General features: G+C 43.5%; 1 protein-coding gene across 1 annotated transcript in view; it reads left to right on the forward strand.

Annotated features, from left to right (window-relative positions):
* dnah9 (dynein, axonemal, heavy chain 9) overlaps positions 1 to 18949 on the forward strand; it is a 176516-nt gene that overhangs the window by 19619 nt on the left and 137948 nt on the right. Inside the window, exons 17-31 of the mRNA XM_058060982.1 lie at positions 3377 to 3573; positions 3642 to 3904; positions 5032 to 5193; positions 6109 to 6331; positions 6468 to 6634; positions 8126 to 8269; positions 8374 to 8533; positions 9499 to 9654; positions 10760 to 10892; positions 10963 to 11240; positions 12215 to 12345; positions 12431 to 12557; positions 15473 to 15625; positions 15773 to 15898; positions 18453 to 18692. Of these exons, the coding sequence (XP_057916965.1) occupies positions 3377 to 3573; positions 3642 to 3904; positions 5032 to 5193; positions 6109 to 6331; positions 6468 to 6634; positions 8126 to 8269; positions 8374 to 8533; positions 9499 to 9654; positions 10760 to 10892; positions 10963 to 11240; positions 12215 to 12345; positions 12431 to 12557; positions 15473 to 15625; positions 15773 to 15898; positions 18453 to 18692 (2660 nt within the window). The remainder of the gene's footprint in view (positions 1 to 3376; positions 3574 to 3641; positions 3905 to 5031; positions 5194 to 6108; positions 6332 to 6467; positions 6635 to 8125; positions 8270 to 8373; positions 8534 to 9498; positions 9655 to 10759; positions 10893 to 10962; positions 11241 to 12214; positions 12346 to 12430; positions 12558 to 15472; positions 15626 to 15772; positions 15899 to 18452; positions 18693 to 18949) is intronic.

An 18949-nucleotide genomic window follows, 5' to 3' on the forward strand; every position in this document is an offset into this window, starting at 1 on the left:
GGTGCATCGCGGTATTGCTTTTATGGTACGCTATCATTTTGCACAGGTTACAGACCACCCAATCGTTACTTTTAGGTGTAAAGTACTTCCATACTTTTACATCCTATTGTGAGATATGTCTGCATTGACGTGCAGTTCTTGCGTCAACGTATTTTTCGATGACGTCGATGTGTCGTCCCCAAGACACAAGGTGGCAGCAAGACCAACAACCTCCCTCTGGAACGCCTTTTTTGGCATTTTGAATTGCTTTTTGCATGTCAAACTATAATTGTAAAACTATAAAAAAATGTTTTTTTTGGCATTCTGGAACAATTAATGATTTTACGCCATTTGTTGATTCGTTCAACTCCCGTTTTGGTTGGAGGGAGACTTTCTCAGCAAGGTTCCACTGTTACTGGGTCATTGCTGTTCAACCTAAGGCGTGCTTCTGACCACCATCACTCCCCTGAGAGGTGGGGTACCAATGTAAAAGAGATCAGTGTAAAAAAGGTCTAAGCAATTCAATTGTGCTTTAAAAAAAGCTTCGGCAACAAAGAAACAAATTAATGTTCACACGCCTTACTCTTCCCGTCACTCAGCGAAGTGGATCTCTGCTGCCGCGTTCCTCCCTGTTGATGGCCCCCGCCTCTCTTGTGGCATCTATCATTAATTAGCTTGGTAGTAGCATCACATTCATGAATTGGCTTCATTTACTTCTTCATATCTTTCCCCTTTGATTATTTTGCATTTCTCAGCTTACTAATGCTACGTTAAGACTGTATCCAAATCAGGGACATTATTGGATGCCACCAGGAACCAGCTCATATTAGAACTGTGGGCTCCACCAAAGGTCGCCTATGCAGGATAGGGCTGTTAAGTTAAGTTAAGGTACCACGTCTGTGAACCTTGTATAGAGACTGACCTGCTAGTCATGCTAGTCATTGATCCACACAATAATGTTTGAGAATGCACAACAATGGATTACTAAAATAATTACGGTTAATTGGTTTTAGACATTTCCTCAAAATAGGATTCAATATTCATAAGCAAAGTATTTTTGTAGTTAGAGCATAGGAAACTAAAAAAGCGTCATAACATCATTTAAGCCCTGGAGACCCCAATAATCACTGTTACACTCTAACTATCCTTTGTTTACATCACATTACGCAGGCTATGGGATCACTGCAGGGACATAAGACATGGCTACCGCTAGCATACAAGGCTATCGAGGTATAAGTTGGCCTCTCCGATATGCATATTTTCAACTTCAACAAGTTTTTCAACAGGAGAGGGAAGAACAAAGAAGACAAAAATATACCACTTCCACACGGAATGAGAGGACAACCTTTTTTGGCTCAGTAGCCAGTCTCCATGCAGTGTGAAAGGTCATGTCATATAGCGTCATGCATCATAACATGACCACCATGCTACATGCTGTACATACAACGTCATGCAATATTGTTGACCCACAACAGGCATTACTCAACCATGCAACAGACATCATTTATAAAGTCATTAAATATATTTGGGTAAAAAATGTAATATCGTGAGGGAGTGATATTGGAACCGTGATATAGTGATGGACGACTATATTTTCTTGTTATTAGCATAGCAATAGCAGAAGACCATGCATGTTTATAGCTGAAAGGCTGTTTCAAAATGGCCGTTAATAGAGTCGTCCATTCAGTGAACATATAGTACAGGTATTGAAACAGTGGTAGATGGGGAGAATTAACCACACAAGTAAAAACACCAATACAGACCTTGTCGTCCTTCCACAAACCTTAAAAAAAACCCTGTAATATCAAAGTGACAAACTCTACTAACCACTGCAGTACATCGCTGACATTTCATCCATCAAAGTGCCGCAACCTTGGACAACTTCTTTGCAACATGGTTTTACTCAAGTCTTTTATCGCCGGTGGGCGTGAAATCGATCTGTCCTAGCTTGCTGACATGAGAATTGTCAACCTGTTTAGTTGGACCGGGATACGTTTCAAGAATTATTGCCAGACTGCTGCTTGTGTGTCCTTTCTGTCCTCCTCTAATGATTCCCTCTTCTCCTCTGGGCTTACATATGCTGTGTTAAGGCTGCATCAAATGAGACTCAAACAGGGACATTGTTGGGTTCTTTCAGGTTTTGGCTGTAGGTTTAGCTTTAGGGTGATAATAATGGAATTTGACAGCATCCTGATATGAATTTGCATACAAGGACACATAACAATATGGCTAGGGTGTCAGCAAAAAGACTGTTGTAGAATGTGAATGCTGGCTGTGTGTTTTGTAGTTTGAGTCATTTCGAATTGTGTGTGTCGGCGAGCAGCGAGAACGAGAGGAGTACTAAAATTGGATTGCAAATTCAGAGAGCGAGTATAAGTACTATAAGTTCTGAATACCGAATCCCTTGTCACGTTGTGGTTTGAAGTTTGCCGCTTTGCTGTCATTTTTCAAAAGTGTATGAATAAATCATGCTGGTTTGTGGTTCATTATGGCCTGTTAGTAAGAAAAACATGCACATTGAAGCAAATATTCATAATATTCTTTACCTAAATGTATCATTTTCAAGCATGAAATGGATGCATGAAGTGTAAGGCATTGAGAAGGTGAACTCGTATTGTGATATACAGTTTTCTACACAGCTCAGTTGGTGTCGGTAGATAACACATACAAGCACAGGCTTTGATTGCAGGTTTACATGATCTTACAAAATGCACAATTATAATAGTCATAAGCATCCCAACAACGACAGGGTTAATCATTGCAAATGAGGAAAGAAAAATTGAAAACGTACGGTGTCTTCTCCTCCACACAAGCAGCTCCCGGGTGCCGGTGCATCGCGGTATTGCTTTTATGGTACGCTATCATTTTGCACAGGTTACAGACCACCCAATCGTTACCTTTAGGTGTAAATACTCCCATACTTTTACATCCTATTGTGAGATATGTCTGTATCGACGTGCAGTTCTTGCGTCAACGTATTTTTCGATGACGTCGATGCGTCGTCCCAGCCCTACTGGAACGGCAACTTTCGCTTTTTCTTCGTAGTGTTTCATACCGTCAACTCCATTTTAGGTTGTGGAGGTGACGGGCACTTGACATTCAACCTTTCATTTCAACATTTTTTGCCATTTTTAATACTTTTTTGCATGTCAAACTATAATTTGATAATAAACTATAAAGAATGTTTTTTTTTGGCATTCTGGAACAATTAATGATTTACGCCATTTCTTGATTCGTTCAACTCACGTTTTGGTTGGAGGGAGACTTGTACTATATGTACATATGTACGTTATAATGTACATTATGCTGTAAGTATCAACTTTGCAAACACCCCATGTATGAAATTTTCATTTTGTATTCCTAAACAATCTGTCAAATTCCTTCTCTTTTGGGCCAGATGAAAAAACCACAAGAGCGCCCCTCTTTGAGGCCCAACTGGATCTGAGAGTTCCCGACATGGTGTTCATTCCTTCTCTGGAGTTTGGAGACACAGACAGTTTGTTTGAGCTGGTGGAGAGTCTTATCAATGATGTGTTCAGGGTGTCTTCCCTGGTGCCCCGCGTCTCCCAGAACTGTGCCGTTCCTCACTACCAGGTATTAAAGCTCCTTTTTACATTGAAGAAAGATCCTAAATCACAACGGCTTACATATTCTCTGCTCAGGAGGACATGGAAGATATGACGGACTTGGCAGACATGCGTCACCTCCTCATGGATCGCATCCAGAACCTCATGGCGACATGCTGTGTGTTCCGCAACTCTTTGGAGACTTACAGCTATCTGTATGTCGACGACAGGAAGGAGGTCTTGCGGCACTTCCTTCGATATGGACACACTCCGCCGAGCCATGAGATGTTGGTTCGGGTTGATGAGGGTATTCCAGAAATGCCACCGACACTCGATAACTTCAAACAGCAGGTGGATAGGTGGGTTGGTCGTCGATGTCATGAACTTGTTCAGGCTTGACAAGCTTTGTGAAGACTTTCACTTTCAACACGTTTATTTCAGGGCCCCGAGCACGGTTGCAGCTCGGCCTTCTTCCCGACAACCAGGCTTTTGGTCGGCCGAGTAAATTCAGTCATGCTTTTTCCTCACAAGGGTCGCGGGCATGCTGGAGCCTATCCCAGCTGTCTTCGGGCGAGAGGCGGGGTACACCCTGGACTGGTCACCAGCCAATCACAGGGCACATATAGACAAACAACCATTCACACTCACATTCATACCTATGGACAATTTGGAGTCGCCAATCAACCTAGCATGTTTTTGGAATGTGGGAGGAAATTGGAGTACCCGGAGAAAACCCACGCATGCACGGGGAGAACATGCAAACTCCACACAGAGATGGCCGAGGGTGGAATCTAACCCTGGTCCTCCTAGCTGTGAGGTCTGCGCGCTAACCACTCGTCCACCGTGCCGCCCGGCCGAGTAAATATTAAACAAAAACAGCAAAATGGTGCACGTTCACAGTGTTGTAATGGGAGAGTGTTTGCAGCACTATATGGGTGTACCTAATGTTATGGCCAGTCAGTGGTTACTGTGTACTGCCAACTGAAAATGAACAAAATTCTTATATTGTCAGTAGTACGCCTGTTTTATGATGACTTCACAGAATAAGGGAGGGGGCGGTCGCTGTGTGTGATTGGCCAATCACAGAGCGTGAAGAGTGAATACATAATGACCATTTTCTTTAAACACAAATACATTCATTCATTCATTCACTTTCTACTGCTTTTTCCTCACGAGGGTCGCGGGGGTGCTGGAGCCTATCCCAGCTGTCTTCGGGTGAGAGGCGGGGTACACCCTGGACTGGTCGCCAGCCAATCACAGGGCACATATAGACAAACAACCATTCACACTCACATTCATACCTATGGACAATTTGAAGTCAACCCGAATACAGATAATGACCAAATGTACTCATTCTCGTATCCGGCAACAATCTATTATCCGTAATTTGCTTATTTTTGTGCTTACCTTTATATTTTACCTTAAAACGTTGGATCCTGACAAAGGATGTCCAACATTGAAATGCTTTCAATTTGTTATGATTTAGGTATGAGAAGATCTACGAGGAGTTGCAGTCTCTGGAGCTGGTGCGTGTATTCCATGGCTGGATGCGGGTGGACGGGCGCAGCATGAAGATCGCCTTGCTCAACATCGTCAAGAAATGGAGCTTCATGTTCAAGCGGCACCTCATTGAGCATGTCATCAACAGGTAGAGTACAGTTTGATATACTGTACTACATAGTACTTCTTCACAAATATTTGACTGTTAGTAATGCAGCAGTAAAGGCTGCACGGTGACCAAGTGGTTAGCGCACAGGCCATACAGCTAGGAGACCCGAGTTTGATTCCACCTTCGGGTATTGTGGAGTTTGCATGTTCTCCCCGTGCATGCGTGGGTTTTCTCCGGGTACTCCAGTTTCCTCCCACATTCCAAAAACATGCTAGGTTAATTGGCCACTCCAAATTGTCCATAGGTATGAATGTGAGTGTGAATGGTTGTTTGTCTATATGTGCCCTGTGATTGGCTGGCTACCAGTCCAGGGTGTACCCCGCCTAGTTCTGCTTCAAGATACAGACACTGACATATGTGCTTCTTAGGTCTCCACTCTACCACTGTAGGGTTGTGTGTTATGCAAGGAATATGCAAGGAATATACAAGGAATATGCAAGGAATATGCAAGGAATATGCAAGGAAATGGGCAGCTGTGTGCATGCAAGCGTATTCAAGAGTCAAACTAAATGTTGAGTACATGTTGGCAGGTCCTTACTGACATTGAAAGTGCCCCCCCCCCCTGCCAGTTTACCGCGCCCCACCGTTTGAGAAGCACTGATTTAAGGAGACTTGAGACACAACATTCTTCCCATGAATGAGCAACCCTGGGGGTTAGGGCTAAGATAAGGAGATAAGGGGTGGAATTGGGATTCTACCAAGTCTGGGTCATTCATGTCCAAGTCCAAGTCAAGTCGTAAGTCTTTGACGAGTCCAAAGTCATGAATAGGGTGTGAGTCTGGTTCAAGGCTCATAGGATGACAGAGTAGTACTGTTTCTTACAGCTACTGTATATTGATTGATGTGTAGATTTTGAAGGTGAAATTATGAAATCATATGAGTATTCATTTCTAGTCTGTCAGATCTGGAGGATTTCATCATCATGGCTGAGACTGGTCTGGGCCAGCAAGTGGACAAAGAGGACTACAACGCACTGGTGGGAGTCATGGGCCATCTCCTGGCAGTCAAGGAGAGACAGCAGACTGCGGATGCTATGTTTGAACCTCTGCAACAAACCGTTGCTTTGTTGAAGGACTACCAACAGGACGTTCCTGACGTGGTACACAAACAGTTAGAAGTAAGGAGCCATCATTAATGTCAGTGTCTGATTGTTTGTCTTTTAGCTTGAATGAAACATTCCCTTTCCATGTAATCAATTATTCATTCATCATTGCCGCCCGCCCATGTTGGTCCCATTGGATCCGTTTTGTTAGGAATTGCCAGAAAAGTGGACCAATGTGAAAAAGAAGGCTACAATAGTGAAACAGCAGGTGGCCCCGCTGCAGGCTACTGAAGTGGCCAGGTTCCGGAGAAGGTGTGCTTCATTTGAAGTGGAGCAACACAATTTCAAGGAGTACTTTCACAACAATGCACCCTTCAGGTAACAGAAGACTGCTTTTTTAAAGGTTATGTGTCCTAGATACATTAGAGGAAATTATTATATATTAAATATTATTCCATCCCATGCTGATTTTACCTTCATTTCAGTACAGGGGGGCCTCGGTATGTACGACTTTTAGTGCACGTCGGAACTTAGAGTCACTCCTTGCATCATCGCACTTCAAATTTTGCAGCTTTATTCATTCATTCATTTTCTACCGCTTTTTCCTCACGAGGGTCGCGGGGGTGCTGGAGCCTATCCCAGCTGTCTTAGGGCGAGAGGCGGGGTACACCCCAGTACACCCCAGTTTTTATGTCATAATTATGACTTTTTATCCCTTTATTGCAACTTTTTATGTCATAATTCTAACTTTTACCTGATCATTTTGACTTTTTAGAGTTTTCATTTTATGACTTTTTATCCCATGATTTTTTGTTTTATTTTCAAATTATTTGAAGTTTCTTCTTGCACATTTTCTTCTCGTTATTATGACTTTATTATCGTTGTATTTTGACATTATTTTTGAAACATTGCAGCAACAACATCATTCATTCATTTTCTACCGCTTATCCTCACGAGGTTCGCGGGGGGTACTGCCTATCCCGGCTGTCTTGGGGCGAGAGGCGTGGTACACCCTGGACTGGTGGCCAGCCAATCACAGGGCACATATAGACAAACAACCATTCACACTCACATTCATACCTATGGACAATTTGGAGTCGCTAATTAACCTAGCATGTTTTTGGAATGTGGGAGGAAACCGGAGTACCCGGAGAAAACCCACGCATGCACGGGGAGAACATGTAAACTCCACACGAGATGGCCGAGGGTGGAATTGAACCCTGGTCTCCTTACCGCCGTGCCGCACAGCTTTATTCTAAAGCCTTTTTTTTTCCAATTGTATCTGTTTAGTAGTGGAGTACAGCCTATAATTAGGCATGTTGTCCACCAAATCTCCATCTATCCATATTCTATGTTGCTACCCCTCATTAGCGTGGCAGGGAGTCCTGGAGCCTATCCCAGGCCACTTTGGTCCAGCCAATGGCAGGACCTGCACATTCACATTCATACCCAAGTCGCCACTTAAGCTAACATGCATGTTTTTTGGTGAAGGGAGAACATGCAAACGCCACACAGAGATGCCAAGCGGAGAATCCAACCCAGGTCTTCCCGTATCATGATAACCACTCGTCCACTGTACAGTATCATACAGGATATGTTTGAGCTAATGTCGCCTTTCCCTGTGTTGTCACTCATAAATAACAAGAAGCTGTCATCTTGAGGCCCACATCTGACTCGCCTATGCAAGTGGATGTCACAATAACGACAATCCATCCGTTAGCAATTATCCATCTTAGTCGTGTGTCATTGTTCTATTAATAGCATATGGATTACATCACATTTACATATTGGAAGTCATTTTTAATAATGTCAGGCAGCCATTTCAGGTAGTTGGTTACCAAGGCTGTGAATATGTTTGCCATCATCCAGATTTGACAGCAAGCATCCACACCAGACGTTGGATGCTTTCCATGGGCGGATCCAGGAACAGGAGGCGGTGATGACCTCCCTGGTGGAATCTGCCAGCTTGTTTGAGGTCACAGTCTCCGAGTACAAACAACTCCAACAATGCAGGTGAAGAAGAAGCCGTGCCAAATGGGGACACTGATCACTATTTAATCCTACGCCCTCTCTCAATGCGTGGATTGACTTTATCTCCTGTGGTTCACCCCCGTGAGGCGTGAGGTGGGCCTGCTGAAGGAGCTGTGGGACATGATCGCTGTGGTGGAATCCAGCATGCTGGCATGGAAAATGACTCCCTGGAGACAAATTCATGTGGAGGACATGGAGCTGCAGTGCAAATGCTTCTCCAAAGATATTCGGGCACTGGATAAAGAGGTGAGGAAAAGCGAGGGGGGGCGGGCAATCAGAATGGGGCCATATGGTTTGAGACAAAGCAGTTATGCTTTTCATCTTGTAATTATTTGTTTATGTTCTCATCATTTAGTTTTTATGTCATAATTATGACTTTTTATCCCTTTATTGCAACTTTTTATGTCATAATTCTAACTTTTACCTGATCATTTTGACTTTTTAAAGTTTTCATTTTATGACTTTTTATCCCATGATTTTTGTTTTATTTTCAAATTATTTGAAATTTATATTTATTATGACTTTATACCCATAGTATTTTGACTTTATTTTTGAAACATTGCAGCAACAACATCCACAACATCATTTATTCATTTTCTACCGCTTATCCTCACGATGTTTGCGGGGGTTACTGCCTATCTCGGCTGTCTCGGGGCGAGAGGCGGGGTACACTTTGGACTGGTGGCCAGCCAATCACAGGGCACATATAGACAAACAACCATTCACACTCACATTCATACCTATGGACAATTTGGAGTGGCCAATTAACCTAGCATGTTTTTGGAATGTGGGAGGAAACCGGAGTACCCGGAGAAAACCCATGCAAACTCCACACAGAGATGGTGGAATCGAACTCGGGTCTCCTAGCTGTGAGGCCTGAATACTAACCACTTGTTCCCCGTGCAGCCCCACAACATCATTTTCTTCAATATGTTAAATACATGCTGTTATTTTTCTCACAATATTATGACATTGTTCTCATCAAATTAATACTTTCTCTTGATAGAATATGTCTGTTTTCGATAAATATTTTGACTTTATTCTTGTGAAATCACGGCTGACTAATAATAATCAGCAATAGTAGTGATAAGAAAAACTCTTAGCATGATGGGGTGTAGTTTCATGCACAAAATAGTGGCATCCTAGAGTACAGTAACTTGGGACACCCCTGCTATAAGCCAAATATTTCCCTTCTGATTGACACTTTGCAGGTTCGAGGGTGGGAGGCCTTCACAGCCTTGGACAGCAAGGTGAAGAACCTCCTCATTTCCCTGCGGGCTGTGGCGGAGCTCCAGAAGCCAGCAATACGAGGCAGACACTGGCATCAGCTGATGGCTGCTACTGGGGTGCATTTCACCATGGATCAGGTTTGCCATTTATCCATTTACACGAAGACTGATGATAGTGTGCAGAAAACCATCGCTTTCATTGATGTTCAGATGTACGGTGCATATGTGTGTATTTTTAATATCTGGCACATGTCTTGGAGCTCCGAACAAGCCAGTAAATAGGTTAAGGATATGCACATCGGGAATTTCTTTTATTGCATTGTACTTGTGTTGTAATACATATTTGTTTATTATGCTGGTATTGTTTGTTTTAGGACAAAATATAAAAGCACGACAATTACTGAAGGCTTTCAATAGTAGAAGACATCCTCAGAATGAATGACAGGAGCATTGTATGGCACTGGTTGGTGGCTGGTGTCTTATTATACCGATGTTATTATTATTATTAATTAATTATACAGACGTTTCTTCATGTTTGTGGTGGCAGAATGGAAACAATCTGCATGACATTTTCTGACATTTATCTCTAACAGTATTTTTGAAGCTCCAGCATTGGGACAAATAGTAAACAAAGGCACGTTTATTGTCAACATAGCAATAGTCGATGGTTGCCAGATTATGAATGGCTGCGGTTTCAGCCTCATCGCATAAGGATGAGTGTGACAATGGTGAAATACCATCTCAGGATCGACAATGTGGCTCCTTTGCAGCTACCGGAAGCATTTGGTAGGTAGGCTCACATTTGCTCCGTGCGGTGCAGATCCAGCGGTCGTATGCCACAACGGAAACAATCTGTTTGGAGTCAAACGTTTTGGCTGTGCAGGCAAATACGCCTATTGTTTATGAGAACTTCCTGTATACAAGGCATACATCTGCTCTCACGAGTGCGAGTGGAGTCAGTGTGAGTGGCACTTTGCGACAAGCCAGACTGGATCAGGACTGGAGCCGCTATGGATCCAGTGTGGTCCCGGGGTTCCACAAGCAAAAACTGTGCAATCACGCTTGTCTTGGCTGCGTAATCCAAAATGGCAGATGTTGTTAGCCATATAGCCATCAAGCTAAGGCAACATTTTAGCCAACATTTTGGTTGTTAACCAAAAAACATGCTAACCAGGGCATACATTAACCAAGGTACCACTGTAGAGTATTTTTTCTAAATGGAATGGTCATTCAAACGTTTCAGGAAACAACTCTCGGTGACCTGCTTCAACTGAACCTGGACAGTTTTGAAGAGGAGGTACGAGGGATCGTGGACAAGGCTGTCAAAGAAATGGGGATGGAGAAAATCCTCTCAGAGCTCAACTCCACATGGAAAGGTCCAGCCAGAACTTCCAACATGAGTTTTTCTGCTAACCTCTGCTGACCAACACACCCCGTGCCATGCAGGTATGCAATTCCAGTACGAGCCCCACCACCGCACCCAGGTCCCCCTGCTGCGCTCAGACGAAGAGCTTGTCGAGATACTGGAAGACAACCAAGTCCAGCTGCAGAACCTCATGTCTTCTAAGCATATCGCCCACTTCCTGGATGAAGTGGCATCTTGGCAGAGCAAGCTGTCTGTTGCAGACTCAGTCATCTCCATTTGGTTTGAGGTGCAGCGGACTTGGACCCATCTGGAGAGCATCTTCATCGGTTCAGAGGACATACGCAGTCAGCTGCCTGAGGTGAAGACCATATTGTTTGGATTATTCAAACACAGCTCATCGCACATCTGTAATGGTAATGGAAATGGTAATGGTAATGGTAATGGTAATGGTAATGGTAATGGTAATGGTAATGGTAATGGTAATGGTTTTATTTCATTTGAACATGCATCAGATTACAATTGAGTGCATCCCATAATCAGTTCACAGTTCCACAAAAGGAGTAGGAAGAAGCAAAGCTTATTAAATCCTACCCCTCCATCTGGTACTTTTACAATCAGTAACTGTTACATTTGTTCACTTCCTGCTTTCATAATATAATTTAAGTTTCTTTTTTAATTTATTTTATTAATTTTATTTATGGGGCGGCACGGTGGGCGAGTGGTTAGCGCGCAGACCTCACAGCGAGGAGACCAGGGTTCAATTCCACCCTCGGCCATCTCTGTGTGGAGTTTGCATGTTCTCCCCGTGCATGCGTGGGTTTTCTCCGGGAACTCCGGTTTCCTCCCACATTCCAAAAACATGCTAGGTTAATTGGCCACTCCAAATTGTCCATAGGTATGAATGTGAGTGTGAATGGTTGTTTGTCTATACGTATGTGCCCTGTGATTGGTTGGGGACCAGTCCAGGGTGTACCCCGCCTCTCGCCCGAAGACAGCTGGGATCGGCTCCAGCACCCCCCGTGACCCTCGTGAGGATAAGTGGTAGAAAATGAATGAATGAATTTTATTTATTTATTTTTTCTGTTTCTTTAATTTGTTCACTTCCTGCTTTCCTAATATAGTTATTATTATTATTATTTTTTTATATTTTTTGTCAAGTACCGAAGTACGAGGTGATATGAGCATCCATCCCAGCTGCCTTTGAGCGAGAGAAAAGGTTATATTGACCTTTTAGTTGCTCCCATGATGTCAGCGATGCACCTCCACCCAGATGTTTCTTACCATACCTCCAATCTCCCTTTCTCATCCCCTCCCTTGTGGAATGGTGTGCAGGACTCGAAGCGCTTCCAAAGGATTGATGTCGATTTCAAAGAGCTGGCTAACGCGTTGCATCAAACACCCAATGTAGTGGAGGCCACCGGTCGGCCGGGTCTCTTCAACAAACTGGAGGACATCCAGTGCAGGTGAGGGTTACGCCCAAATGAATACTTCCACATGAACACACACACATGTCGACTCTGTGTGCATTATGTGTGTGTGTCTCCACAGGCTGTCTCTGTGTGAAAAAGCCCTGGCAGAGTATCTGGACTCGAAGCGACTGGCCTTCCCTCGATTCTACTTCATCTCCTCCGCAGATCTCTTAGACATCCTGTCTAATGGGACCAACCCACACCAGGTGGCTCCATTCATTTTGGCCTGAAGCGCAGCAATCATTTGTTCACGCGCTTCAGTCTGTTCCAAGTATGAAAAAAATAGCATACATTAGTTTCTGCAAATATTGGAAAATAATGAAACGGCAAACTGACGTTATTAGCCAATCCCGCATGATTCAATGCCACAAAATCAGACGTGAAAAAGTCAATGTTAAGCCGCTTGTGGCCCAGCGTTTTGGGAGTGACTTAGCTTTAGTGTTTCAATAAAAAAAAACATTTTAGAGAGCAGTTGTCTGTTTTATGCTGCAATTCTTGAGGGGATCACAAAAAGTAAAAAAAAAATAAGTTCATGAAGTCACGATGACTGTCTTTCCTGTATCCGCTGTAATGCAGGGGTGCCCACACTGCTTCTTACTGGCCCGTGGCACATTCCAAAAAATGAATTTAACAAGAAAATGAAAACAAAAACAGCAAAAAAAGCAGTAGTTTTCCAATAAAAGTCACAATATTCAATAAAAAGTTGTTACTTTATGAGAATAAACTAATATTTGGAGGAAAAACAATGTCATTTTCCTAAGCATAAAGTTAAAATATTAAATAAAACTTTCTTTAAGTGGTCATATTATGAAACCAAACAAAACAGCAAAAAAAGTTAATAAAAGTTAGACTATTGCAAGAATAAAGTGGACATTGTTAGAATAAAGCCATTAGCAGAACGAACCATTCATTCATTCATTCATTTTCTACCACTTTTTCCTCACGAGGGTCATGGCGGTGCTGGAGCCTATCCCAGCTGTGTTTGGGGTTGTTGGAGCATATCCCAGCTGTCTTTGGGGTTGCTGGAGCCTATCACAGTTGTCTTTGGGGTAGCTGGAGCCTATCCCAGCTGTCTTTGGGGTTGCTGGAGCCTATCCCAACTGTCTTGGGGGGTTGCTGGAGCCTATCCCAGCTGTCTTTGGGGTTGCTGGAGCCTATCCCAGCTGTCTTTGGGGTTGCTGTAGCCTATCCCAGCTGTCTTCGGGGGTGCTGGAGCCTATCCCAGCTGTCTTTGGGCCAGAGGCGGGGTACACCCTGGACTGGTGGCCAGCCAATCACTTTGGGGTTGCTGGAGTCTATCCCAGCTGTCTTCGGGGGTGCTGGAGCCTATCCCAGCTGTCTTGGGGGGTTGCTGGAGCCTACCCCAGCTGTCTTTGGGGTTGCTGGAGCCTATCCCAGCTGTCTTTGGGGTTGCTGGAGCCTATCCCAGCTGTCTTTGGGGTTGCTGTAGCCTATCCCACCTGTCTTGGGGGGTTGCTGGAGCCTATCCCAGCTGTCTGGGGAGGTTGCTGGAGCCTATCCCAGCTGTCTTTGGGGTTGCTGGAGCCTATCCCAGCTGTCTTTGGGGTTGCTGGAGCCTATCCCAGCTGTCTTTGCGGTTGCTGGAGCCTATCCCAGCTGTCTTTGGGGTTGCTGGAGCCCATCCCAGCTGTCTTTGGGGTTGCTGGAGCCTATCCCAGCTGTCTTGGGGGGTTGCTGGAGCCTATCCCAGCTGTCTTTGGGGTTGCTGTAGCCTATCCCAGCTGTCTTGGGGGGTTGCTGGAGCCTATACCAGCTGTCTTGTGGGGTTGCTGGAGCCTATCCCAGCTGTCTTTGGTCGAGAGGTGGGGTACACCCTGGACTGATGGCTAGCCAATCACAGGGCACATATAGACAAACAACCATTCACACTCACATGTGACATTCCAAAAACATAGCATGTTTTTGGAATGTGGGAGGAAACCGGAGTACCCGTGCATGCACAGGGAGAACATGCAAACTCCACACAGAGATGGCCGAGGGTGGAATTGAACCCTGGTCTCCTAGCTGTGAGGTCTGCGCGCTAACCACTAGTCCACCGTGCAGCCCCAGAACGAACCAAATACTAAATAAAAAAACAGCAGAAATTGAAATGTAATTTTACCAGAAGAAAGCCAAACTATGAAGAGAAAAATAGCAATATTCAGAGAATAAACTTGCAATATGATGAGGAAAAAGAATGGCATTTTAGTCACATGTAGTTGAAATATGCAGGAAAACACAATGCAGTAGAGATGTCGTTTTTTTCGTCTTTGTGTTACTTTGTAAAATGTCCCTTGCATCCTTTCTTTGGACCTCATGGCAAAACCGTGGACACTATAAGCCAAACTTTCGTATTCCTGTTGGTCTTCATGACCGTCCAGCAGGTCGATATACACAAAGCCAACATATTGGTCTATGAAAATGCATGCATGTCCATAACAGCATATAAACATGAAGGTAGTGGTACCTACTGATTGCCGACTGCATCCATCTACCTCATTGCGCCGGTGTGTCCATGCACCAGACTTGACGTCCTGCAAAAAACAAGGCATAGTCAGGATATGCAACAATAAAGGCTTGTTGACACTTCCTGTAACAGACGCTGCCCACTTAAAACTAGGGATGCTCCATCTGGGTTTTGATCATGAGTGAAAGTGGCCAATCCTAATGATACATGTTTCACTTCATTTATGATAAGTGCTGCAGACCAGGGGTGCCAGGGAAAATTCAGGACACGTTCAACGTCCCCTCACTGTGAGAAGGACCAAAACCTTGTCATGGGGTCCAGAATTCCTAAAAAAGAGGAAGCTTGAATTCACATTCATTTGACTAAAATTTACATTTGTTATTTCACACCACTCCATTTGTTCTTGCATTTTGATGCAATGTCCATATCAGGTCTCCTCCCCCTTAGGATCAGGTGTGGTACCTTCAATGTCCACACTGAGGCAATGTTGCTTATGGTTTTGTCCCCCAGCAATTCAGTTCTCCTATCAGAAATACATCTTTGACAATAAATCTCTCTAAGAAGCATCATGCAGTAGAGCATGCCTTCTCATCAGCAAATGGGACAAAAATGCCGTACCTTGAGCCCTAGCTTAACGTGAATGTGTTTTCCCAGGTCCAGAGACATCTGTCTAAGCTCTTCGACAACATGGCTAAAATGAATTTACAAGCAGATGGGCAGGGCAGTCCTCCTAAGACCGGTTTGGGCATGTACAGCAAAGAGGAGGAGTACGTGCCCTTTAATCAGCCGTGTGACTGTTCTGGACAGGTACAGTGGAATGTTAGCATGTTGTTTTCATGTCCCCATTAAGGCCCCATTTGTAAAATGCATATCATGTAAATTGGAAATGTTATATTCCACTGCTAAAGCTTATGTTGCTGATTTTTCTTCATTCTGTCTTTCTTGTTGTGGAAGGTCGAGGTTTGGTTGAACCGGGTTTTGGACACCATGCGCTCCACCGTGCGTCATGAGATGACGGAGGCGGTGACGACCTATGAAGATAAACCTCGAGAACAGTGGTTGTTTGATTATCCAGCTCAGGTAAAAGGAACCATTGGGAGTGTACGCTCACATTACGATACAATACAATACAATACAAGAAGGCGGCACGGTGGACGAGTGGTTAGCGCGCAGACCAGGGTTCAATTCCACCCTCGGCCATCTCTGTGCGGAGTTTGCATGCGTGGGTTTTCTCCGGGTACTCTGGTTTCCTCCCATATTCCAAAAACATGCTAGGTTAATTAACGACTCCAAATTGTCCATAGGTATGAATGTGAGTGTGAATGGTTGTTTGTCTATATGCGCCCTGTGATTGGCTGGCCTCTCGCCCCAAGACAGGATAAGCGGTAGAAAATGAATGAATGATGTTGTGGATGTTGTTTCTGCAATGTTTCAAAAATAATGTCAAAATACTATCGGAATAAAGTCATAATAACGAGAAGAAAATGTGCAAGAAGAAACTTCTAATTATTTGAAAATAAAACAAAAATCATGGTATAAAAAGTCATAAAATGAAAACTTTAAAAGTCAAAATTATCAGGTAAAAGTTTGAATTAGGAGATAAAAAGTTGCAATAAAGGGATAAAAAAGTCATAATTATGACATAAAAACTAAATGATGAGAAAATAAATAATTACAAGATGAAAAGCATAACTGCTGTGAATGGTTGTTTGGTCTACTATATGTGCCCTGTGATTGGCTGGCGTCCAGTCCAGGGTGTACCCCGCCTCTCGCCCGAAGACAGCTGGGATAGGCTCCAGCACCCCCGCGACCCTCGTGAGGAAAAAGCGGTAGAAAATGAACGAATGAACGAACAATACATGTCATACGAATAATGAATAGAATCATATATCATTGATACTCCATACAATGATGGATACATAAATCACATTGGTGCTATTTAAGCTGCTCAGGTCACTTTAAAGCCGGAGTCTATTCTAGCTTGCCTTGGAGTGACAGGCGATGTATAATGCCGCGGACTAATAGCTGAAGGTGTGCCCAGCACCACAAACCGATTGGAGGAACAGATAGAAACTAAAAGACAAGAAGGAAAACAGAATGTGACAATCCATGCCATTATCTGACATGTCATGAATTACAACCGTCCAGGCTCATTTTCCAGCTTCCGTAAAGAAAGTGAAATTTTAATGCTGCCCTAGGACTTGAGTTAATTGTCTGACCTCACTAAAAAACAAAAAAAAAAATGGCTTGGCAGAGATTTTACGACGCAGTATATTAGCATTTTTTACTAACAAGAACACCCCTGCCCTTTTCTTTGGCTCATGTTTAATTCAGGAGTGCACGGAATCAACATTTAAATCAGATGATAGTTTTGCGTGACAAAACTTAAATGCCATTTTTGAGCCGTGAGATGCATCATCTCTGACTAAAGCTAAAGTTTGTTTAATTAGTTTGGGTAAAACGATCAACGAATCTAACACCAACGCACCCGTGAACTCATCATCACGGGTCAAAAGAAATTAAAAAGTGAGACGATGAATCAATAGGCTTGTTCTTTTTTTTTTTTTTTTTGCATTACCAGGACTCAGACGTCTGCTCGAGTGATTGGTAAAGCATTATGAAATGATGCATATTAAACTTCATGTAGCATCAAGTGCATGAACATGACTCAAAAAGGATCCTCAGAATTACCCGTAGTGGAGACGTTCATCCTTATTTGAAATAAAGTCAATGCAACAATTTAATGTCACATATGTACAGATATATGCTTCGCCTTCTGTTGATGGCGCATGATGGTTTATTTATTAATTTTAGCATTATTTATCCAGATAAAAGACCCATTAGATCAATAGGTGACCTGGCCAAGAAAAGCTGCAACATACATCAGTAATAATAATAATAATAATACATTTGATTTAAAAGCGCCTTTCAGGACACCCAAGGTCGCTGTACAGAAGATAAAAAACACCAATATAAAATACAAGATAAAAGACAACATACAATAAATAAGAGCATAGAATATATAGGGGGAGGGGGACCATGTGAAGCAGTTAAAGAGAATAGGCAAGTTTGAACAGATGAGTTTTGAGTTTGGATTTGAAGATGGGAAGGGTGGAAGAGTTACGGAGGTCTGGTGGCAATGAGTTCCAGAGTTGCTGGAACTCATTGTGCTAAGACGTGCAGAGGGTACAGTGAGATGGAGGGACGCGGAAGATCTGAGGGAACGGGATGGCTTGAGAATGTGGATGAGGTCAGAGAGGTAAGAGGGGGCAAGGTTATGGATGGACTTGTAGGTGAACAGAACCCCTGACTGGTTGCCAGCCAATCACCGGGCACATATAGACAAACAACCATTCACACTCACATTCATACCTATGGACAATTTGGAGTGGCCAATTAACCTAGCATGTTTTTGGAATGTGGGAGGAAACCGGAGTACCCGGAGAAAACCCACGCATGCACGGGGAGAACATGCAAACTCTACAATACTCTAGGGTGGAATCGAACTCGGGTCTCCTAGCTGTATGGCCTGCGCACTAACCACTCGACTGCCGTGCAGCCCTATTTTTATACATGTATTTGCAAGGTTTACAGAGAGAATCCAAGTCATCTTAAAACTGATGTCTGCTTTCAGGTGGCACTGACCTGCACTCAGATATGGTGGACATCAGACGTGGGTATGGCTTTCGCCCGTCTTGAAGAAGGCCATGACGGCGCTCTAAAAGAGTATTATAAGAAGCAGGTGTCTCAGCTCAACACCCTCATATCAATGCTGATTGGCCAACTGTCACCTGGAGATCGGCAGAAAGTCATGACCATCTGCACTATCGACGTCCACGCCAGAGACGTAGTCGCCAAGATGATTGCTCAGAAGGTGAAGTATACAGTGTATGGACAGTGTATGACACATGGCTCACAATGATAATAGTAAAAAGTAGAATAGTAACAGTAAATAAATAAGGTAAAACATACAGAAATAAGGTAAAACAAAAAATTCTAGTCATAGCATTAATGTAGTATAGCAGTAGTAGTAGTAGTATAGTCGTCATGGAATTACCGGAGAAAGACAGAATGACACCAATGTTGACACCGAAAGACGTTTCTTGAATGAACAATACAACATTTTGCATT

This window comes from Doryrhamphus excisus, chromosome 22, assembly GCF_030265055.1.
Source record: "Doryrhamphus excisus isolate RoL2022-K1 chromosome 22, RoL_Dexc_1.0, whole genome shotgun sequence".
In the NCBI taxonomy this organism is placed as follows: Eukaryota; Metazoa; Chordata; class Actinopteri; order Syngnathiformes; family Syngnathidae; genus Doryrhamphus; species Doryrhamphus excisus.